Raw genomic sequence first — 24,878 nt, forward strand, 5'->3', positions numbered from 1 at the left:
GCACCAACACAAAGCTTTAGAGGTGTTTTCCTTAGTTGTCACACTCATGGAACATGGAAAAGGCCGATTCCCATTTGGATGACTAACGTAAACATCTATGACTCTAAGGCACTTACTTTGGATGAGCTGTTCACACACCTGACGTGCCACTGCTCTCACCATGGCTTGAGACTGCAGGTCACCCTGAAGGAGAAAAGAAAAGCATATGCCTACTCTCAGCCACAAGCCCAGGCACATGGCAGGACTTCCGGGATGGAGATCTGACTTGACCCATTGCTCCCACCTGGGCTCTTTGGCTCTGAGCAACAGCTAGGATTGACCGCCATGGTACAGGCAGAGAAGGAGTAAGCAATTTGACATTCATGGTGCAAGGTTCCTGAGAGCCAGTATTAGCTTAAAAAGCTCAAGTAAGCACTTTTGGTCCCAGATTCTAAAACATTTAATAGTTTTGAAACATACCCATATATATATATTTAGTGCCTCATTTATAGCTCTTCAGAGCTTATAAAATACAGCACTTTCTCGGGCAGTGGCTTACTTAATACGAATAACAACTCAGAGGAAAGGTGTTAAACCCATTTTATGGACAGAGTTAAACACATTGCCCCAGTTTTCACGGAGGTAATTGGATGTGCCCAAGGTCACGGCTGTTTCTACGATAGCCGACAACAAAATTATATTAGCAGCTGCACAATTTCTCAAAGGAGAGATGAGGCCCCGAAAATAAGCTGATTTAAGTTTCACAGCCAGTTCTTTGATTCTATGCCAGGCATTGTCTTTCTGGGTGCCAACACTAGAGAATAAAAGAACAACAAAAAACGCGTCCCACTCTATTCCTTGGCATGTGTATGTATAGAGCTGTTACTTTCCTGAAGCTTTTTCACATGCATTATATAATTACTTCATCAGATCCACTTTGTGAGTTACATGAGTTTGATGCTCTCCATTTTTCCTTAAAGAAATGGACCTAAGGTCATCTAGGGGGACGATCAGCAGATCTGCAACTACGTAGCAACCAGCTCCCCTGACTTCCCACAGGGTGTTTGAAACTTAAAAATAGGCTCAGGGTCAAATGAGTTGAAGAGGGGGTGCCGTGAGGAGGAAGGGTCTCAGAGCGATGACTAACCCCGATAGTACATGGTCACCCTTTGTCAGGTTTTTTCAATGAAAGGTGTACGACCAGCTCTGGCTGGTGAACAGTGACAGACAGGATACTTACTCGTTCTCCTCGCTCTCCCTTTGCTCCGGGAACACCCTGTAAAATGTTACATTGTCAAGTTACTTACAACACTGCCCTCAGCCAAGCACAAGGATAGTGCTTCTTTTCCTGTTTTATTAAGACATGCTTCTTAGCTCTAGTAATTCTGCAGCAAAAAACAGACACACGACACCAGGAATAAACAAACAGCAATCTGTAATCCCACCAAATAGAAATAGCTCTCAACACGGGACACCTCTGGCCCTTTAATGCACAGACACAGTATATTTTAATACAAAACCAGGTTCCTGCAGCAACACTGCTTTGTAAACATACAGTTTCATTGAATAGGTTGTTCGCATCTTTCCACACTCCACTCCACTCTAGGAATCATAGCTACTGATTCTTCGTAATTGATTTCACAAATCTCTGCTGAAGAGCTGAACTATTTCAATTTTATTTTACTTTTTAAAATAGCTCTCAAGGAAGAAAAAGATCTTCTAACCTAAGAGTTCAAAGAAGAGATGAGGTCTGTGAAATCCTACAGCCCCCTCAGCCTTCCATCCAGACTAACAGCTCGCAATTCTTTCTTCCTGACCATGGGAGCTCCTGTTAACATGAATTCTCAGGTGAATCATTATTTTGTTTTGTAGCTTAGCTACTCTTTGACCCATAAGAAGCTTTACCATTACCACAAACTGTTATACTGAAAAAAAACACAACAATGGTGTTTTCAATGTTTCTGCAATGAAATCACACTTATAATACAAAACATGTGTCTTTAAAAGAATTTCATCTTTTTTTGTTTCAACTCTGAGGCAGTGTAATAACATTTACAACATTTTTATAGTCTCTACGAAAAGGATAGTGGATGGCATTTATAGATGAAATCTGCCACACTGTAAGACTGTTCTCAGTCATTACTACAATCTCAACAGGTCCCAAACCAAACTCAGCATCGTCTCCAAAATCTCTATTCAGTTAACAGTCACCTAAACTCAAAATTCTGGGTTCACTTCATGGTGTGGACATAAACTGGTTCTCTGGAAAAATAAAATGCCCGGACTTGTAGTGTTTGCTGCTACTGGAGATATAAATACTTCTACAAGAGCTGATTTCAAGCTGCAAATGTGCTGCCACTGAAGGTGGAGTTGAGAAGGGCAGAGAAGCACGTCACCTGCCCTACCAAGCACGTACAAGTCAGCTTGAGCCCACTACTGGTTCTTTCCTTTCTCCTTCCTTCCTTTGCCTCTTACATGTCTATTCCACACACACACTCACACACACACACACACACACACACACACACACACACACACTTTTTGCACTGTAATTTCTCTTACATCCATCCCTTCTCTTCCATTAACCCACCATCTCACACTGGAGCATCTGCAACTTCCTTCTAATTAACCTCCCTAACTAACTAAAGACCCCCCTTCCAGTTCACCCTCCACACAAGCACTAGTTTCATCTTTCTCAAATGCCAACAGCATACAACTTAGAAATCTCAGTGACTATTGGCTCGTGGCAGCTCTTCCTCTATTCACAATCACTCAGTGATTCGTGGACATCCATGTGACAAACACAAAGTCCTCGACTTCAAAGTGTTTGGTTATTTTGCCCCGACTTCCCTGTCTCCTACTCCTCAAAATTATACTTTCTCATGCCCACAGACCTGGTCTACTCAGTGTATGAAAATGTGGCATGTGAGAAAAGTATTAAGCATAAATCTTGTCAATTAAGGATCAACAGTAGGAATATTCTAATGCAGTACTTAGAGCATCAGTTATTTGACACTAAATTTTTATTTTTTGTGTGTATTTAACGACACGTCAGTGAATGGATTTCTCTTTTCCCTATGTAGATGGCAAGATCTCCAAAACTGAGAACCATCATTTATCTTAATGTTTCCCAAACCACTAAGCTTGTTTCTTGCATAAAATAGTCACTCAACCATTCAGCTAAGTCCAATATTACATTAATATATTTATTGTAAACCTAGGACAGTTGTCTTCTTCCTCTGGCCTTGAATTTCCTTTTGTTTCATTAATAAAATGAAAAGAAAAAGTTCACTGACTTCAACTGTAAGTGTAAATCTACCCTTTAGTGTGTTGTAAGATAATTTTCCAATATTACACATGAGATTGATAACCAACGAAGCGCAAGAGAACTTAATTAAAAAATATATACACTCACTCATACACACAATGGTAGAATCTTAATGTTGGGTATATGGGTGTTCACGCTAAATTATTTCAATTTTGTATGCATTTGAAAATTTTTATACTAACATTTTGGTTAAAAAGATATAAGACATGGGATCTGCTAGCCACTTAAACTCTCTGAGATTCTTTGTAAGATGAGGCCATTAAATTAAATGGTCTCTGGGGTCCTTTATGAGGTTAACATGCTAGTATCTCATAATGCAGTCATTATTTGGAACGAGGTAACACAAGGGACAGAAACTAATGAAAAATACCAAAGCTGGGCTTGCAAGAAGTATCTCAGCCTCTACAAAGAAAGCAGATCCTCGCTATTTGTGATTTCTTTCAATGTAGAAGTTCACTAAGGCATTCTGTCTAGCTTATGAACTTATCCCCAGGTCCAAGGAATATGTTTGGAAGATGTCAGGTGCTCAAAAATATGTGTTGAATGAATGAATGAATGGCTGAATTTCACTTCAAGCATGGGTGGCAAGCCAATCTGTGCTTCATTTTAACTGCCTTGATTGAAAGAAAAATATTTGACATACTCAGGATCCAGGCATCTAGATCATTAGAAAAAGAGTTGATTCTGGTAAAAGTACCCAATTTTCATTATATAAACTTTTTGCAAAAGATTTACAAGGCACCCTCCCTCCCCCTTGGGGAAATAAATATACAGGCCATGTCCGCTTCCCTCATTTCTTAGGCTTCACAACTGGACCAATCCCTAAAGATGCAGTAATGGCCTCTGGTAGGTCTTACTGGAGAACAGAGCTGCTAATGTCACCACAAAATAAATCCTTAATGGAACCAGCTTTTCAAGCATTCAATGTGAAACAAAACCAAAACTCAGCATACCAAAACAAATAAATATTTCACATTTTTAATATATTAAGAAACTCAATACTAGTAGTTAATATTAAGCAGCTTTTTGCATGTCCCAAACCCTGTTCTCAGGGTATTAACTCATTTAACCCTTCTCACAGCCCTATAAGATGAACTCATTTAATCTTCTAGGACTCCTTGAAGATAAACTCATTTATTTTGTGTAACAACCATATGAGATATTATTTCCGTTGTACATAGAAGGAAAGTAGTGCATTGAGAGGTTAAACAGCTTGCCTAAGGTCACACAAGAAAAAAACAACAGAAAAGCTGGGGCCTGAACCCAATCATTTGGGATCCCGAATCCCCAGTTCATTCCACAGCTGCCAGGACGGAAGACACCGCTCAACAAACTTGCTGGTCAATAATAACTTCTATTCAGGTGAAGATAATATGTCCACTAGCTAAATGATAATAAAAAAGCAAACATACATGTCCCCCGACCTAACTCTAGTAATTCAAAATTAGGTTGCAACTTGAGTCATTTCTTAAAATCCATCTTATCGTATTTTTAGTTCTGAACCAATACACTATCTGACATTCCCAGGCTAGTTATCATTGATTAAATGGGCTTGTCTGAAATGTTTCAGACTTAGAAACAGAAATTATAGCGCAGACCTGAGTGATAAGGTAAGGGGGCAGCAGCAGCTGTTGGCACCTTCTGGTACCAGGGATGGATGTGTTTAATCAGGCCTGAAATTCTTCAGCCTCAGCCTCACCATGCTTGCAATTAAGTAGCTACAGCACAGAGCTCGGCGGTCTCAGTGAAAGATTCATTTAATGAAATATCTGTATGGCAAGAAGTTAGTTTTAGTCCAACTCTCTGACATCCTTCCTTTGATTTTTGCAAAGGAAAACAAAAACAAAATAAAAATTCCTGAGCAAATGAAGGCCTGTAAGTCCACAAAAGTATGCTTTGTGGCAAATACATCTTCCCTGCAGATGTATGTGCCAGAAAAAAAGTGGCACATTTTCCTTTAATTTCAGGAACACTTGAAATGTAAAGAAAAGAAAATACAGTAGCTACATTCATAGATTCACAGAATTTTAATGCTGAAGGGAAGAGGAATAATTTCACGGTCCAAGTCCCACATATTAAAGATGTCTGTTAACTAAAATCAAAACATCCTAGCTTGGCTCTAAAGGTCTTCCATGGTCTGACCCCCAATCTGTAAGAATAATTATCTAATACTCCCCTTACCATCAGCCTAACTAGACTGCGGATAAATCCTCGTTCTCTCTTTCTTTTAACAAATACTTAGTAAGTACCCTCTGTGATACTAGGCTGGGGTCTAGGAATGAAAACATGAGTATGATAACATTTCTGCCCTCAAGGGACTCTCATTTTCATGACCAGATGGACACCGACAGATGAACTATCTCAGCCTGAGGAGGGGAGGGTGACCTCACACGGAAAGGGCACAGTTTTAAAGAGAAATAGCCAGGAGCTCACCAGGTGGAGAAAGGAGGAGAAAGCAGCCCAGACAAACAAAAGAGCCTCCCAAAAGGCAAATAATAAAATAAAATAAAAAATAAAACAAAGTGAATTGTGAAACATATATTTGGGGAGCTTTAAATAATTTTGCGTGACTCAACTCCAAGTGAAGGCATGATGCAAGATCAAGTTGGAAGGGAAAGTCTGGGTCCGTCATGAAGAAGGGCCATGTATACTTGGCTGCATATTTGGCACCCATCCTCTGGGGAGAGGGATCCACTGAGGAGATTCAAGCCAGGGAATGACATATCAGAATAGTACTAGAAAGATCTCCTGGCAGTTGGGTAATGGTCCAGACCAGGGCGGGAGCAGAGACAAGAGGGCCAATTAGTTTCTTGTGATAATCTTGGTGAAAAATGAAGAGGGCTTAAAATAAAATTGTGGCCGTGGCAATGAAGCCAGAGAAAGAGTTGAAAAATAGTAAAATGTATAAAAGAGAGGGGGTGCCCTGTATTTGCTCTCTGTTTATCCCATCTTTGTGGGGGGAAATCACACCCACCTTGCAACAAGATCCCATTGAAATTCTATCTTCTGCAGGCGCTGCTCTTCCTACACCTTCAGCTCAGGGGTACCCTCCCTCTCTCTCTGTCTCTCTCTCTCTCTCAGTGGACCTTTGATAGCAACTTCCTGTCTTTCCCTTAAGGCATTTCTCACTTTCTGCCCTTTATTGTACCTACTTATATTCAAACAAACAAACAAACAAACAAAAAACATCATTCTCTCTAGATTGTCCACGAACTAGAAAAACATCTTGGTATATCTTTTGTACTCCTCAGAACCCTGTCCCCCTATGTTTCTTATACATATTGTGGCTACTCAGTAAATGTTTTTAAAGGAATGAATTAGGACACTGATGTCCTGAGAGGCTAGATCAATTGCTTAGGTGATGAGGCTCACACAGCTAGTTCAAATCATGTCAGGGCCACATCGAGAACGCAGGTGTCCTGACTTCCCATGCAGTATTGTTTAAAAGATGGACCTACTACTACCTATATTGGTTTCACATTAAAGACATGGCCCCACTTCCATGTGCTTCATCATGGTCTGTACCCCTGCAGGGAGGCACTCCATTTTAGCCCACGCTTAAACCTCGGGTAGGAATTCTGACCGCAGGAGCAGCAGTGTACATTCCACCCTGGGAAGTCAGCGGCTGAAGGCAGGGTACATGACAGCAAGCGTTCCTGGCACTGACTGTAGGAAACATGCTGTTATTTTCAGTGGGGCAGTCTGTCTTTCTTGGTCTCTTTCCCTGCTGCCTTCCTAGACAGACATCCATGGGAAAACAATCAAGGCCTTACACCACTGACACCGAGTCCGCTTTACTAGTCACGCCAGTCTAGCAGCCAGCAGGCACCTGGCTGCTTGGGGCCCAAAACACAGGGAAAAGTCTGGGCTGGACTGTTCAGAGAACAACTGGCTTTTGAGTGGATCCCCAAAGCCTCCGGTGGCATCCCTACCGAGTGTCTGTGAAAGCAAACAAAATGGCTTCTGTCTCTGATAAAAATGCCATCAGGGGCCCTTTTTCTGTTGATGTAGAACAATCAAAGATAATATTATTAGCAAATGTTTTACTTCTGGAAAAACGTTTATTGATATTTCTGCATGCTCCATATTTAGAGTCTGTTCTGGAGTTTACAAAAGGCCTGGTGGATACGCAGGGCAGGGTTGTTTCCCAAAGGTATTCCATGTCTCACTCTACCCCTCATGCACCCCGCTGCCCCCTCCCAAGGTCCCCAGCGCCTGTTCTTCTTTCTCATCCCATCCCTCTTGGATCAGGACCAACCCAGCTTGGATTAAGGACAATTAGTTCTAGGAGATGTCAGTAAGAGTGCAATGTACAAGACCACCTCATGCACAAATACGTTTGTTTACTGTCTAACCAAATTAAAGTTGTTGTTTGTTTGTCTCATTTCAGGATGCCTCAAAGCCTTTGATGTCCTAAAATCTCTTATGACTTTCTGGGAAACAGATTTTATATACACTGTCTGACACTCCTTTAACTTGAAGCCCTTGCTTTCTGAGCCCTGCTGACATATTCTGGAACTCTTGTTCCCAGGAGCACATCCTGGCAAACAGACTGGAGACTGGTAGCAGAGCTAATCTCTTTTTCTGGTGAGAAAAAGCCTAGAATCCAATGAGTAGATAAGTTTTCAGTGAAAGGATGGTGGAGACAGGAATGCATGCGTGTGTGTATGTGTGTGTGTGCGTGTGTGTGTGCACGCTTGTATGTGCTCACACATGCTGGTGTCAGTGTATGACCATACTTGGTAATATTATTTTGGATTAAAAACAAAAACGTGTGAAGATAAAACAATCAATTTTCTTCTGTGACCCATTGTCAGCTGGATTTGAAAAGAACGGATCTAAAAGTGTTTTGAACAATGACACTGTATTTGGAATAAGTGTATTCTTAAATGCCCTAAGGAAGACATTTATTTGGGTGTGCAAATTAGGGTGTGTTTGCTGAAATCTGGAGGCATTTTTTATATCTTCTGTGTGTCTGCACATGCGTCATATGAATCGTAGTTTAGAAAAGAACACTGAGGATGAAATAATTTTATTGAAATAAGTTGTAAAAATAAGGAGTAACATGACTGGGTAGCTAGAGGGAGAGAGGTGTTTTTCTGAATAAGAATCAGTGTTCCTGTTATGTCTTGTTCACTGTGGTAGGCAGATAAAGGCCCCCCCCCCCAAAAGCGTTCATGCTGTAATCCCAGAATCTGTGAATATATCACCGTATGTGACAAAAGGGACTTTGCAAGTATGACTTAGTTATGGATCTTGAGGTTATACAGAGAGATGATCTAGGGCCATTTGATGGCCCAATTGTAATCATATTAAGTCCCTAAAAGCAAAGAATCTTTTTGGGCTGTGTTCATAGGGAGATGGGACAGGCAGAATGCTCAGAGACAGGCAGCATTGCTGGCTGTGAAGATGGCAGGGGCCATGAGCCAAGGAATTGGGTAGTCTTCAGAAGCTAGAAAAGACAAGGAAACAGATTCTTCCCTAGAACCTCCAGAAAAGGAAATGCCAGCCCATTGACTTGACCCCAGTGGGGGCCACCTCAGACTTCTGACTTACAGAACTTTTAGATAATACATTTGTGTTGGTTTCAGCCACTGAGATTGTGGGAATTTGTTACAGCAGCAATAGAAATCTAATTCCTTGACCTCTTCTACCTTCCCCCTTCAGATTTCACTGTTCCACAAATTCTTAGCACGCTTGCAGTAGTATAGACATTGATATATCTCGGTTATTTTAGTTTATGGCTACAGACTGAGTATGTCACAGATAATATCAGAATGCTGAGTAACACCTACCTACACCTAGAAGGAAAAACTTGTGAGTCACAGAAGATGGCAAATGTGGCTTTGGAGGCCATGCAATGGAACTGCCTTGTTTTACAGATGAGGAAACAGGCCCAGATCTGCTCATTTGTTTCTCTCCCCATCCTACTCTTCCCGTGCCCATGGATCATATTTAAACACCAATTTAAGAGATTAGAAGCAAAGTGGGAGATAATTAGTTCCATCCACTATGCTTTTATTCAAACACCATGATTCTCTTATATGTGAGTATGTTTTAATGGGAAATCCTGTCTTTCTTGTAGAACTTAAAAAAGAAAAACCTATTCCCATTCTCACTTTCACTTACCCTTGACTTTCTCAGAACTTTTCTTACCCAGGAGACAGGTCTAATTAACACACACCTTTTGTACCCAATCCCTGTAGTAATAGCATTGAGTTTACTTAGCCAAATACAGAATAACAAACAATGGAAACATATGTATATATATCTTTATCTTTATCCTAGGAGCTTCTTTGTTTTCCTTTATAGATTCCCACAGCGTCTAACATTGAATAAACACTTTTGACCAACAGAGATGCTGGTACATTTAAACACTAATTAGCCAGAGGGATGACTGAGCAACCATCCTTACTGGCTACTGCTGCATACTCACAGGTGGTCCCAGGGCACCTTGGGGTCCCACACTTCCTGTGACCCCTGGAACTCCGGGAGCTCCAGGAATGCCCTAGTAGAGAGACAAGAAAATGAAGCAAAGGTGAGGATTCCCTCACTCTCATTGAAGACAGCCAGCTCTCAAAGAGGAAACACACACACACACACACACACACACACACACACACACACACACACGGATAGGTCCCCTCCCCCTCAACACCAAGACTTTAGGACTTCATTGCCCATTCCTGGTCCCTCCCAACTACCAAATAAGTAGGGAAGACTTTTTTTTGTTTTGTTTTTGAGAAGTTGCCACACTACCAGTCAGGTGTAGTTCTTTCAAATTCAAGCCTTATCCGTGTCTAATAAAAACTATATCAATACAGGTGACCTTGTGGCAAAGTCGCTCAGAGATAGAATGGTCAAGCTATATGGACATATTATTTTTAAAGCATGTTTTAGGAAGAGTTTTTTTCCCAAAGGGTGAGTGGTTACACTATAGCAAAGATGGCTGCCTAGGTGAAATGTCTGGTAAAAGAAAATCCCTCAGAAGAAATAAAATGCTTTAAAAGCAGAATCCCGGTAGTTTCTGGAAATACTTACAATTGGCCCTGGTGGTCCTGGAGGGCCAGAGGATCCATCTTTTCCAGGAAAGCCCTGGGGAAAAGAAACACAGTGTGTCAGTTGCTTTATATGGCTTTCAGAAGAGATGTACCTAACATTTAACATTGGGGGCCAAGTCCTGTCATTTGCTCTGAACTTCCAGGGATTCACTGCTTTTAAACTCTTCATGGGAATTGTTCTTGGCAAGACTTTTGTGTCTATTGGCTCTATGCAATTGTCCAGTGTAAGAATTTCAGGTGTAAGAAATGGTACAAAAACTTAAGCAAAATCTTGTTCCCAGAAAATATTTTTATTAAACTAAGTATAACAAAGGAGAAAGGAGATCCATTCTTGGTAATTAATGACCAGACAAAAACGATGGATTCATGTTTTTCATGACCCAAAAGAGTTTTGGGGCGGGAATCCCTATCATAGGAATCTATGTTACAAATTGGGAGTATTATTACAATATCTGAAATCCAGTGACTCTTCACGGGCAGGTTGGAGCAGAATATGGGGGTACTTCTGGCTGCAATTACACAGTTTTGACTGCCGGGCAGATTTGTTGAATGTGTGTCATCATGGGCTTACAAATGGGTACATATTTGTTTCTCATTCCATGTTACAAGAGTGTAAAGCAGTAAGTAAATGTTGTTCTTTATACAAATATCTTTATACATTACTGTGTGTGTTATTTTTATGTGTTAAAAATATTTGACAGCTGCAATGACTTACTCTTAAATAGTAATAGTTCTTAATTGTGAATGCTGAATTGTGAAATTCATTTTCCATGAATTTCAAAACATGAGAGAGAATCTTCAATCTAAATTTTATAATACGTTCATAAAATTTTGTTCAAAATATCACCTCCTATTACCTGGAGAAGCGGACTTTTCGTTTTGTCATTTGTTTCCTGTTGGAATAATCCATTCGCATCCTGAACCAACTCAGACCAACCTCTCCCAGCCTCCTTGCTGGCCTCTCCCAATTCTCTTTCTAAAATTAGAAAAGTGAGTTCTCCTTTGCACTTATTGCTCATGGAAGCTCACCTTCTTAAGGCTTCTCCTCCACATTCACATGACTTCTTCCTACTTCAAGGCCTCAAATAACAGAGAGTAAAGACGAGGCCAGACAAAAGGAAATGGTTCACAAGTTGGGACAGAGCGTATGAGAGGTGCCATGAAGAGGGAGTAAGATTAGAAAGTAGGAAAAGCATTGGTCAGCAAGATGCTTTCATCATGCTCTCCAGCTAAAATACTAGCAAGTCCTAAACCAGATAAGGAAGAGAATTCTAGAGTTCACCAATATTTGTGGTTTTCCTTTTCTGCCTGGGCACATTGTGAGGCTATATTTCCCAGTCTCCTGTTCCAGCAATTATGTTGGAGCCATAGGGCTGAATTCTGGCCAATGGAAAGGGGCCAGTTCCAGTTCTGGCTCATAAAAATTTCCCATGGGTAATCCTTCACTTTCTGTTCCTTTTCTGTAGCAACTTTAGAGGCCACATGTGGAAGAGGAGAGTGTCCCAAGATGGAAAGACCCTGAGTCAGTCCCTAAATGATTACATGGAACAAAGATCGGACATCTCTATTCCTTTACCTCGCCTGTTGACAGCATTGGATTGTGAATAAACAATACACTTTTTAATTTTTTATTTTTATTTTATTGCATTAAACCATTTTAATTTAGCGTTGAGATATTGCTTGTTATAGTAGCTATTCTATACTAATATACAAGCTAGTGTTTGTTTGTTGTTTTTTTCTTTTTACTACTACTTCTCTTGTGCCATTTCAGTCAGTCAGTTACACATATTAAGTCAGAGAGCTGCAGCAACAGGCCCTGATACAGATTAAGTCACACACACACACACACACACACACACACACACACACACCCTTCCTTGGATCTGGTAGCTAGACAACAAAAAAATTATATTAATGGAAGTTGAAAGAAATCATTTTACATGGAATTAAATATACCATGTCCAGGAAGAAGAACATACAAAACTCAGAATATTTGAAAGATAAACGAACTCTAGAACCCTTCCAGTCCAACTCCCTCATGTTATTAGTGAGAAAACTTGAGACTAACAGAGGTTAGGAGACCTTACCATAAAAAAGGGGTGTGGGGCGATTTTTAAAAATCTACTTATTTTCTAGGTGAAGTTTACATAAGGAAAAAAAAAAAAAAAACGGAGTCTGCACACATATTCAACAATTTAAGGAGACATGTTTAAAAGGACAGCTTTTGCTTCCTGCCTTAAAACTCTTCCAGCACTGGATGGGAAACAAGTGTGCAGCCATGTCCAAGCCCACACATGACACATGGCCATCACAAGTGTCCCAAATCCAAACTGTGCGGCACTGCTGCAGGAAGTCTCCCCCGACTTTTTTCCAGGTGGTGCCCAGAAGGGGGGCAAAAATCTCAAAAACAAGTGGGGGCAATTTTATTCACAGGAGGAGGCGAGCCATTGCATGCTTTCTTAAAAAAAGAAGATCAGCAGGAAATGACACATTTACTCCCCGCTTGGAATCATGTGGAAGGAGTTTAAAAAGCCATGAGCTGTCAGTACTCTCCTCCATGGTGGCACCATAAGGATACTCTTGTGAACAGTTCTGAATTCAGTGGATTTATAGATACCACGTGTGTGTCATCTGGAAGGGAAGATGAAAAAATGTCCTTACATGGGAGCTAAATTTGGCACAGAGGCTGGTAGTTTAGTGTGGTCATATCCAAAGACTAGATATTTTTTTTTCATTCTATCTTCTCCTACCGAAAGAGCATCCTGGGAAGCTGAGCTTGGTTTCTTTCTTTCTGATGGTAGAAATTATTATGTTTCAATCATTGTTCCATTGCCAACCCCTTCCTAGCACCCTGCTGGCACACAGGTACTAATACAATGTTTAATTTGAATAAAATTGAGGCTCCTGGAGGAAGTGCTCTGATTCTCATGTTGAATAAATAAATATTAATCTCAGGTGTAATTAGTCTGGAAATGTATAGGGCAGGGGGAAAAGGTCAATGTCAGCCCTCCTTTGTCGTGAAGGCTCCACAAGTAGGGAGGAAAGACATCCGAAGTCATTTATCCTCAGAAGCTGAAATTTCATTTCAGGGAATATCTTAGGGGTGGTTTCCTGGAAGGAGACCCAGAGGTCGTGCCTGTGATTTATAGAGGGAGAGTTCTTGGGAGAAATCTTTCAGGTAGCGAAAGGAAACAGGAGAGGGCAAGGGAAGAGGTTGGGTGCGAATTGGATTTGGCTGAAGTTTGGTCTCAGCCTGATCCCGTGGGAACTCTGGAGAGTGGGTGATATGTCAGCACTGGCCCAGCATAAAGTTTTATACACCTACGTCAGTCAGTCATTGACTGGGACCAAGATGGCATTTCCAAGAGCAATTCTCTGTAGAAGGAGCAATTGCGAGTTGATAGCAGTCAACACCTATGGTAGCTGGGGGATGGAGTACACTTGCTAGGTAAAGGGGATCTGATCAGGGTACTAACCGTATCCTCTCCAGTACATTTGACCCTAGCACTTTCTTTCATGGTCTGTGATGAATAATTGAGTATTTTTTGATATAATAGCTCAAGAATAAAGGTGTTCTTAAGGTTACTGTGAGTTACCTGTTTCCCTCATTCCAAATTAAAATTTCCTTTTTACACATTACTTTTTACTAAAAGGATCTTAGGCTTAATATCATTTTAGAAACATCATCAAATCCATGTTTTCCCCCCAAATTTCTTCGTAATCTTAGAACATAAAAAATTCACATTTTTCGCCATGTAGATAGTTTTATTTTTTAACTGTTGAATTACACTGGTTAATTTACCTTCTAAGTGTTTTTACTCATCAGCCTCACATTATTAAAAATTATTTGCAGACCTACTATGTACGGGCACTCTGAAGATTTTGGGTAGACAGTGATGAACAAGACAGTCCCTTTTGAAGGAGTTTACAATATGGAGAAAAGTCAACAATTGAAAAAAACGACAATGTGCTATGATGATGGTCTGGAGAGTTCCATAGGAATGTGTGGGAACACCTAATCCAGGCATGGAGATACGAGGATGGTTTCACAAGAGAGGTGGTGTTTAAGTCAAGGGATCCAGGATGCTTGGCCCATTGCATTAGTCTCCCTGCCAAAGCATCCATGTCACAGCACATCCTGGAATGCCAGTCAACTCTTAGGCGGGGCTCAGGTTCCTGTTGTCATCTTTTCATCTCAGGGTAAGCAGCAATAGCAACAGTTTATATATACATATATATGTATATATATATATACATACACACATATATATACACATACACACATACACACATATATACATATATGTATACATACATATGTGTATATATATATATATATATATTTACATAAGCAATAAACTTGGAGAAAAGGAAAACTTTGTAAAATGTTTGCATTTTACAGGGCAAAATAATTGGCAAATCGTAGCTTCGCAGTTCAGTTTAACTTTAAGCAAACTCACTTACATGGTCTTCCACCCGCTAAGTTAAAAATGTGTTTGCATTTCCCAAAACATTTCTCTATCTGTAAATTGTCCATTTTACATCAGGAAGCCAATCTGAGAAGATGTGTGTTTGTGGATTAAGCACCCTCCAACAAAAGCAGAAGAATGAATATTTGGAGTTAAGCAATGAAGAATGAATATTTGGAAATAGGAGATTAAATGGTAAGTATAATGTGGGAATTCACTTATGCTGACAAATACATTTTTTAAAGTGCATGAAATGAGCCACCCACAAACACGGACGTTTTATCACAGGAGTAGCTCCAGGCCTTTTTCCTTTTTGGGATTCCCACCTCAAAATATTAATATGCACCCACAACCCACATTAAAAATAATTTTTGCTATAAAAATTTGACAAGGTTTTTCTAATTTGTTTTTGAAAACATTTGGCTATGCGCTATTTATTTAGTTATGGTTGGCTCCAATCCATCAGCAAAAGGAATTCTACCCTAAAATTTGCTTTCAAAATCACTAATTATCAAACAAACACTAAATTTAACTATGGCTGAAATTGGCAAAGCATACCATTTTATAGACATTTAATTAAACACTAATTTCCATTTTTCAGTTTTCTTTTCCATACTCTAGAGCAAACATATATGTATATTTTCTGGTCATAAGCATTTTCGGTAGGCTCTTAAAAAGTTTGTAATTTCTAGGCAGTACACGTATGGTGTCTAAAGGATGAAACTGCTGTACTCACAAGTAGTATTTTACTGAGATTAAAGCAGGTGCTACAATATAGATGCTTATGTAGCTACTAGAAATAACACTCAGAACTAGTAGTCACTATGACATTCATATGCTATTCAACTATGATAGTCATCATCCATCCTTCTTTGAAGCCCACAATGGCGGGCCACGGAAACCAACCTGAAGATTCTGTAACACCAATTGTTAAGGTCCTTTGACTGATGCTACACTCTTGGGTATAGTGGAGTCTCTAAGCAGCTGGCATCCGATGAGTCTGCTGAAACAGACCAAACTCAAGCAGTTGATGGCTAGAGAAATACTTGTAGAAACTCCTGATGCACAATTTCAACCAGGTGGCATGGCTCTGGACTGCTGTGAGCCACAGTGGGTAGACCAAGGTGGCAGTCAGCCATAAGAAATAAGGCTGCTACTTGCAGCAAAGGATTAAGACCAACCACCAGGTTAAGAGGCCAACTAGCAAAAAGCCACAGATTCTGTAAACACTGGTCAAAGCTAGAGATCCAAGATCAATCCTTATGTGTGATACCATGTTGCGTCCCACTGAGGAATGTTCAATGATACACACACAAATACAAATTTATGTATGTGTGTAAATATGTGTATACATATATTATATACGTATATGTATATATTGTATGCACACACATATTTACATATTATATCTATACAATATACTATTTTTCATACGTATGTATTTATATATATATATATATATATATATAATTTAAATGTATATGTATAAATATAAACGTGTATTTTTAGGAACCTGCAGTGATGACTTCAGTGAACTAAAACAAAAAACACCAGCAATAGTCTACCTAAGAAAGTACTTTAACATAAAATAGGCCTAACACAATACACTATCCAGTGTTTCTAAAACCTAGCTATCAGAATCATTAAGGTTTTTAGAACTATACATTCCTAAGTCATGCCTAAGACCTTTCGTATCTGAATCTCTGAGGTTGAAGCCCAGCAATCTGTGTATTAAAACAAACAAAAAACACAAAGCAAAACACAAAACAACAACCCAATCGCTTAAGGTGTGGAACTGACGGTTTACAAATATGAAAATGTCCGGCCTGACCCTGCAGGATAGTGTTAGAACCAGAATGTGTAAGGCAGATATGTGTACCCTGTGCCCCAACAGATGTATCTTTACAGCCAGTAATAACACGAAACTAATTCCCTAAGTAATGGTTCTCTCCTCAGATGTGCCCTTATGTGCCAGTATTCAAGAAAAGGTATAATGTAATCAAAGAAATATATTTTTAAGTGTGAAATATCAACTTCTACATCACCAAGAAAGTAACCCAAACTGGGTTCGTTCTTCCCAAACATGCCAGGTGAGACATCTCCAGGGATCCGGTCCTGCTAGATAAATATCTTTATGGAAGACTTTTTTACCTTGACAAAATCCCACCGTGCTATTTGTTAAAGCAATTTTACAAGAACGAGGACAGTGGCGGAGCCAAAGAGAGAGATTATAATCCCGGCTCCAACAGTTACTGGCTGAGTGAGATTGTTCAAGTATGTCTACTTTCTGGGCTCCCAATTCTTCGTCTGTAAAATGGAGTAACAGTGGCTAGCATTCAAGGTTATTCTCAGGATTAGAGAATAGTAGATTTGGAAAGCACCTGCATTTTGTCAGTAATGAATAATAATAGTTGCTGCTATTTTTATTCAAATAATCTGCCACGTCCCGATTGCATATAGTATCAGCACTGTGGTTGCCCATGGGAATATTCTCCTGCAGTTTTGTAAAAACCCATCTAGACCCACGGAGAAGAAAATCAAATTCTCTCCACTAGCTTTGGGATGGTACATTATAATTCCTCTTCTGAAGGAGGAAGACACTCAAGGGAGTACTTATCATAAATCTCACTATTTAACAAAATATTCTTCAGATGAATCTCTCATCACTGTTTAACATTATGATAGGAATTAAATCCAGATAGTTGACACAAGTTCAATTTCTCAAGTACATTTTAAGTCCAACTCACTTTGATGAAATGGGACATTCATCACAAATATAGCCTTTGTATACATCAAACACATAAAAAGGAGGCATGTTCCAAGTGTCCTTTCAATACGGAATCCAAGAAAATTAAACACCAACAATAAACTACTTGCTTTTCCTTTAGACTATTTTTATAGTTCTTTAAAATCTTCTAAGGCGTCTTAATATGTCAAGTACAGGCATTATAAAATATTATACTGTCTTGACTCATTAGGTTTACATTAAAAACAGTGAGTACTAATATCAGCTAATATTGAATTTTTTATATAGAAATTCTTTATATGAATGAATTCCCAAAACGACTCCACAGAGTCAAATATTATTTTTTCCACTTCACAGATGAGGAAAGTGAGGGTTGGAAATATTAAGTAACTGGCTCAATGTCATATGGTTAGGGTTCAAACTCAGGTCTGGCTAACAGTCTAAGTCTAGGATATTCACCCCGGGCCATCCTGCTTCTCCTAACCTCACAAGTTCTGCAGAATTCATATGTGGAAGGTTTTTTCGTGTTTTGTGTGTGTGTGTGTGTGTTTGTTGTGTTTAAAAAACACAGCATTTCATCTTTTATAAATCAGAAAGAAAGGCTGTGGTTATGGCAATGGCATAAAGATACAGGGAGGAGTAACCTGGGGGGAAGGAAGCAATTTAATTAAGTTTACTTGGAATTTAAATGACGAATACCCTCTGTACCACAGAAGAATTACTGTCTTCCAGATGCCATAAAATATATACCTCCATATCATTTTTATTTCTTGTCTCTGACTTTTTACATAACCATACTAAGAATTGAAAAATAAAACTGTTTTTTAAAGTTCCTATTTGGCATGCTTGACAGAGGGCTGGTGGTCTTGAATGTGAGTGTCAGACTTAGAAGAGAGGTTGCTTTTTTCTTTTCTTTCTTTTTCAGTGTTCTCTCTCAGCTCTTATGCTTATCATTCATGTCTTGACTGTTCTTCCCAATTTTTCTAAGGACCACCAGGATGTCCAGGATGGAGGCTGAGAAATCCACCTTACAACAGAGGACATCAAAGATGACAGTAGAGGGTGGAGTCACAGACACCAAGAAAAGAGGCGAGAGGGGATGGCAAGATTTCTCATGGAAAAGAAAGACGAGATGAGAATGCGGTTGGTTAGAATGGCTCAGAAGGAAAGCTGGATGTCTAAAGGCATTCAGCTGTTAAAGCTGAACTTTCCCTGCTGCTTTATAAAATGTGGCCCTTCCTGGTGCTCTATTGCCTTCCCAGCAAGAGGCTGAGACGTGGTCAACGAAGAAGTCCAACTTTTACTGGACTTGCCATGGACTCAGGCCCAGGATGGAATATCAGCTGCCTCTAAGAGTCAAAGATCCCCCTGGGAAAAGCCAGGATAAGCCAGAAACATTACAAAACATGTTCCCTGTTTAGAGAGGTTTAATCTCCTTTTTTATTCTTTGCGAAGTTGTCCCTCTTTTCAGACTAAGTCAAGAGGCACGAGCTCCAAGGAAGAGGGGCTCACCTTTCCCTAAACTAATAGTCAAGGTGCCAGTGCTAGCGTTGGGCGATGGGTTCTTTTCTTTGCTAAAACAATAAACATTTGTCACATCTTATGATACTATGGGTCAGCTGATAACTGTCAACAAGAGATGACAAAGATTAAAAGGAAAGAAGAATGTACAGTAAGGAACAGCCTACCACTCCCACAGCACACCTCCCTCCCTCATCCCCCCCGAGACTACCCAAGGATCTAGAAGCACTGACTGGACACTGTCACATAGATTTATCCCGGCTTCCTCCTTCTGTGACTACAGTAGGCTTTACACACTCAGGATCGGGGGAAATGAGAGCACAATTACTGTAAGTCATTGAAGTGCTTTAGAGGAAAGAAAAGACACACTATTTCTGCTTCCGATTCCCAGAACAGTCAAGCTGCACTGGGCAGTTTTCTGAAAGTGGCTTCTCGGGCATTTCAGCAGACTGTCTCATCATTCACTGTGCTTGCTCTCAGTCTGTTCTGTGCTGCAGTTGTTACTGTCCGATTGCAGGTTTGCCTTTTAGGATGGCCAGAGGCAGAGCAGGAATAATCATCAGTGTTTGTCCTTAGTACTCTTTCAGCAACCTCTCTGCCACTGCCTAACCACAGAGACCTAGACACTCCTGCTGCCCCAGAAGGATCTGGCCCTCAGTGAAGCTGCTCCACATCCTAGACCTGTCCCCACCACCACATAAGACAGTCCTGGACGTCCTACTTGATAAGCCTGCTGAGTAACTACCTACTTGTTTTAAACCATTCACTTTCCTTAAGTCCTCAGATATTTGACTAAACAGACCAGCGCCACCTAAAGAACTGTTTTCACCCACCTTTCTTCCTGCGCGACTGTCTCTGAGGAAGACCCATTTGTTTTCCTGACCTGGCGGCAAGAGTCATGCTCCTAACACCATCCCATCTTTCCATCTCCTCCAGGTCTACAAATTAACTCCGTGAGATATTGAACATCTTTTCTTTTCTGGATCTTTCCATTATGGAGGCAGTGATGGACACGGATCTCCTGGCTGAGCATAGTACATGGCACATAGTGTGTACTCAATTAAGATATGTGCTCGATTTGTTATCATATAAGATACTAAGATGTTAAAAAATATATACATGGTCCTTCCTTTAAGCAGGACAGCCATATTACACTTCTAGAGGGCACCCTTGTCTTTTACTCTGTATAAATGGCACCCTAGGAGTTATACACTGGAATAGTGTTGCCCTCAGATATCTTTTCTAAAAAAACAATGGTCACAGGAGTCCCACAATCTTTGTGTTTTTTTGGTTTGTTTGTTTTTTAACATGGCCCTATAAAGAATGAGTATCCTCTGAAAACCAGTTTTAAAAAGCAAGAATTTTTCGAAGTGGGAATTGGACATACTCTGAAAGTTTTACATCCAAATTGAAGGAGAGAAGAAAATAAAATCCATGTAGAGATATCTTATCACTTTATTACGGCTCTAAGCCTTTTCATATTATAAAAGAAAAAAAATGTTTGGAGGAATAGCAAAATATTTATAAAAAGTCTGTGTTGGTATATTGGTTTTTTAAAAAAAAGTATTCCAAAACCAAACTATCCCAACACTAATCTAATATGTTTGAATTGGGAGTTCTTTGCCAAGACTGGACTCCATGCACAGATAAATCAAGTAAATTCACTGAACTAAATCAGTAGCATGGCCGTTTTCAGAGCTTCAAGAATCACAAAAAAATCTAGGTGTGTAACCACACAGGATCTTAGCCTAAGCCCTTTGCCAAAACATATAAATACTTCTAGACAGTCCTTCCACATGTACAAGAAGCCTACATAAATCTAACTTTCAGAGAACGCCTCCTTTAAATGCATTCACCTGGCCATGCTTTGTAGACTGGGTAATTCCATTTGATGGACAGAGATTAAACTGAGATTTTAAGCAAATGAAAGTTTGGTGTAAAAAAAAAAAAAAGAGAGCATGGAAAGAATTTAAGGTCCCACACCTACTTTCCTATAGAAAAAAATAATCTCCTTATTCTTGAGTGATATAACTACCCTGAACTAAAGACAGGCCTTGTTAGTGTAGAGAAGTAAGTTTTCCAGCCAATCGTTTTTTAACCTAGTGAACTTATACCAAAGATACAACTGAATGTCAAATGTGTTGTCCTTCATTGGATTGGATCTAAGTGGATTCCACTCCATATTACTTAGTCTTGAGGGAAACTATGGAGCTGCTCACATGTCTACATCAGTGATAGTTTAGGGAAGATCAGCTTCTCCGTCCCTTGTTAAAAATGTGGTGACTTCCTATTGCCTTCCTGTTAAAGCTCAAAATCCTCAGTCTGAAAAAAAGATGATTTAAGTGATTTTGTGTTTACTTCTCCAGCTTCATCTCTTGACAATTTCTCCACACCTAAGTGTGTGTACATGTGTGCACACACAAGTACACACATGTACACACAAGCACACAATGCACTCTAATTTCCAGCCATAACTGAACTCTAGGTGATAGTGGAAATGAACCCCCTTCTCTTCATCTCTATTCCGCTGTGTATGTCATTCTCGCTGATTGCAATAGCTTTCCTTTCCATGTGCACCTGGCTAATTTCTATCTCTTCATTGAGACTCCGCCTCGATGATGCCTCCTCCTCTGGGAAGCCTTCCCTAGTCCTCCAAATCTGGCTGAGTTATCTGTTCTTTGTGCTCCCACAGGTCTCTGTAAATACCCACGTCATAGCATGTATTATAATCCTCACTTGGTGATATCTCCTCCCAATAAGCTATAAACACTTTGAGGAAAACAACCTCAAACCTGGCCCAGTGAAGATGTTGATTAAACAAACACTAGATGTTACGTCATCCCTCTCCTAACCATCTTTATAATTTCTTTCACCGCTGTCCACTTGAACAGGTTAAAAAAATAGTTGACATACATTGAATAAATGGAGAATAGTGCAGATCATCATAATACTTAGATTTTGACTCATAGGATTCTTGATTTCCTTTAGGTTTGTGCCTTGAGAATTAGAAAAAACTGGAAAATCTACTAAACTAATGCATACAATTCAGTGCAAAGTGTATTCAGGTTATGGGACTGTTCAGAAACAGGTGTTGCTAATTTGGGAAGGTTTGATGAAAGTTTCCATATTTTGATGAAAATAATGGACACAGATGTTAGTGAAGGGAAATAGATGCAGGTTAGACAGAATGTAGACTGGAGGAAAAAGAAAACAAACAAATGAACAAGAACACCTGGTCTGACTTCCTTGCACAGAAATCTGTCAAAAACAAATGAGAAATCTACTGTACTAACAATCACCTTTGGGCAAGTTCTTACCCTCTGGCCTGGCGAGCCATCGCGTCCTGGTGAACCAATACCTCCTGGAATACCCTAGGGAGAGCAAAGACAGGAAAAGAGTCAGATTCACGCATATAAGTTACCCTCTCACCCAGCTTCCCTGAAACAGCTCAAGGCCTCCAAACAAACCTAATAGCAAAAAGGGGAGGCCTTCATGAGTGAGAATTCAGAACACAGAAGTTATTCACAGGAAAGGAATGTCACCTACCAGGGCTCACCTTGAGACTATTAGTATCCTTCAGAGGGGGCTTTAGGTAAATGAATAGAGACGATTAACCACCTTTAAGAGAGAAACCACTTATGGCGAAGCTTCCAGCTGACTTCAGAAGCTACTGTCTTTTTCCCCTTGGCAAAACTCTAGGGCTGAGAGCAATAGACTGAAAAAACAGAAATAATACCTGTGGACCAGGAAGACCAGTCTCTCCTTTCTCTCCTTTTTCACCTGGCATTCCCTGAATATCCAAAAGTACATGGGGTTAAGTTCACATAGGTTGATTCTTAGCCTTTTTCTCCACAGACGGTTCTAACGTTTTCAACATTAAATTACTTTCCCACTAACATCCAAATACAGCATATTTCACTTCTCACATATGCTATACCACTTAAGTAAACATTCCTACGGAGCTGAACGTTTATATATCAGAAGAGTTTAAACACAGAATATACAGTCTGATATGGCTAAGCCTATAATATAACATTTCAATATTATTTACAATTTAGCGTTTTCAAACCATTATCCATATAGATTTTGTTTTGCTTTGGCTAGAAATTTATAAGAATGGATAAGCAAACATAGAAATTGGCAGGTAGCAAGACCTCAACAAATGCTTATTTTTAGTAGTAGTAATGGTACAAATTGGCAGTTTAATGCTTTCTAAAATGTGAAAATAACTCTGGAAAAAAAAACTTTAGCTAGGGAGATATATCATATGTACAGATTGCTAAAAATGGCTTAAAAGGATCTGTTTGCTTCAAATATTTATTACAGAGATTGGTTTTATTTTTATAAATCTAGGTCTCTGTGGTAAGATTAATGAAAATCATTGACTGGAAATAAATTTGTTTCCAATGGTACACACAGCTTTTACAAAGAAATGAGACTGTAAAAAGCACACCATTTATAACCTAAAATGCACACTAAGTGCATTGCACTTTGATGCCCATTGATATAAAGATTATAAATAAAAGGCTTTCATGACTCTATATCTACAATCACTAAAAATACATCATGAATAACTTAAATTTGTATAACGTTTGTTACTTTCTAGATTTTATCACATCCATTAAGGACTTAGTCCAACAAGAAAAAGGGCCATACTTGTCAAGCCCTGTTTTTTTTTTCGTTTGTGTTTTTTTTTTTTTTTCTATAGATAAATTGCTTATGGACGTACCTACTCCTTAGGCCTGTATGTGTTTGTAAAAGATCCCATCATTGAACAAAACATTGACTAATGAATGAACTCTCAATCTTTACTTTTATTTTTCAGTTCTTATGTGTAGAGGTTGATAGAGGATGAGACTCATTACGAAGTCACAGAAGATAGTTCATTCTTTATAACTCATGGAGAAGTGACAAGAATAAAACCCATCTGAAAGTTGACACACACTCACAGGCATTCCTTGAATGGACAGACCACTTGGTCCTTGGGGTCCAGGGGGACCCTGAGGTCCTGGAGGGCCTGTTTCACCCCGAGGGCCATCTGGTCCCTGGAAGACAAGAGAGGAAAATCATCCCAGAGGTAAGTTAGACCCTCTGGTACCCAGAAGATATTTCAGCTTAGGGCACTTATTATAAACATATCTCCTTAAATAATTTTTTTTAAGCTGTGAAACATTCATAGAATAACAAGACCTCAAACCTCACATGATTCACCTCCGAGGCAAAAATGTCATCAGTAAACCAAAAGAGTAAACACACAGGGGTTGTTGCAACTTTATGTTTTTCTCTTCCATAAATAAGAACGCTATGCCAATTATGTGAGTTACTAGACCTCCCACACTCCATCACAAATTCAAAAGGTGGTGCTTCGAGACCACCCTCCTGGTTTGTGAAGGCTCACACCGTCCAGCTGAACTACATTTTCTCCACCTTCACCACTGCCAACCACCCACCTCAGGGGCATTCCTCTGCATTTATTAAAGACTTTGCAGGAAGCCTCCCTTTCCTTCCTCATCATGAGCCTGCCATCACACTATGCCTCTTCAGCGTCCACGGAAGGACCTGCCCTAGCCTCAACATTGTTTAATTTCCTTTCTTCTCAGGATAAGACATTCCTTTCACTTTAGCAACTCTTAACTTCTATCGTCTGGAACTTGTTGTGGTTTGGCTAAAACGACACATCTCCGTAACGTGAGACCCAGGAAACCTACTTATCCTCAGCCTCCGTCTTCTTCCTTCTTCTCTCATTTGGTGATTCCAACAAAAGCTTTTTTTTT

The 24,878-nt window shown here is 39.7% G+C and overlaps 1 protein-coding gene across 5 annotated transcripts in view; it reads right to left on the reverse strand.

Annotated features, from left to right (window-relative positions):
• The window catches only part of COL14A1 (collagen type XIV alpha 1 chain), a 224,969-nt gene that overhangs the window by 21,732 nt on the left and 178,359 nt on the right, over window positions 1–24,878 (reverse strand). For all 5 annotated transcript variants that reach the window (XM_019716589.2, XM_019716514.2, XM_019716662.2 and 2 more), the window contains exons 38-44: window positions 24,054–24,149; window positions 22,841–22,894; window positions 22,422–22,475; window positions 10,349–10,402; window positions 9,744–9,815; window positions 1,220–1,255; window positions 117–183 (exon numbers count right to left, since the gene is read on the reverse strand). In XM_019716589.2, the coding sequence (XP_019572148.2) occupies window positions 117–183; window positions 1,220–1,255; window positions 9,744–9,815; window positions 10,349–10,402; window positions 22,422–22,475; window positions 22,841–22,894; window positions 24,054–24,149 (433 nt within the window). The remainder of the gene's footprint in view (window positions 1–116; window positions 184–1,219; window positions 1,256–9,743; window positions 9,816–10,348; window positions 10,403–22,421; window positions 22,476–22,840; window positions 22,895–24,053; window positions 24,150–24,878) is intronic.

The sequence above is a fragment of the Rhinolophus sinicus genome, linkage group LG12, assembly GCF_036562045.2.
Source record: "Rhinolophus sinicus isolate RSC01 linkage group LG12, ASM3656204v1, whole genome shotgun sequence".
Taxonomy (NCBI): domain Eukaryota; kingdom Metazoa; phylum Chordata; class Mammalia; order Chiroptera; family Rhinolophidae; genus Rhinolophus; species Rhinolophus sinicus.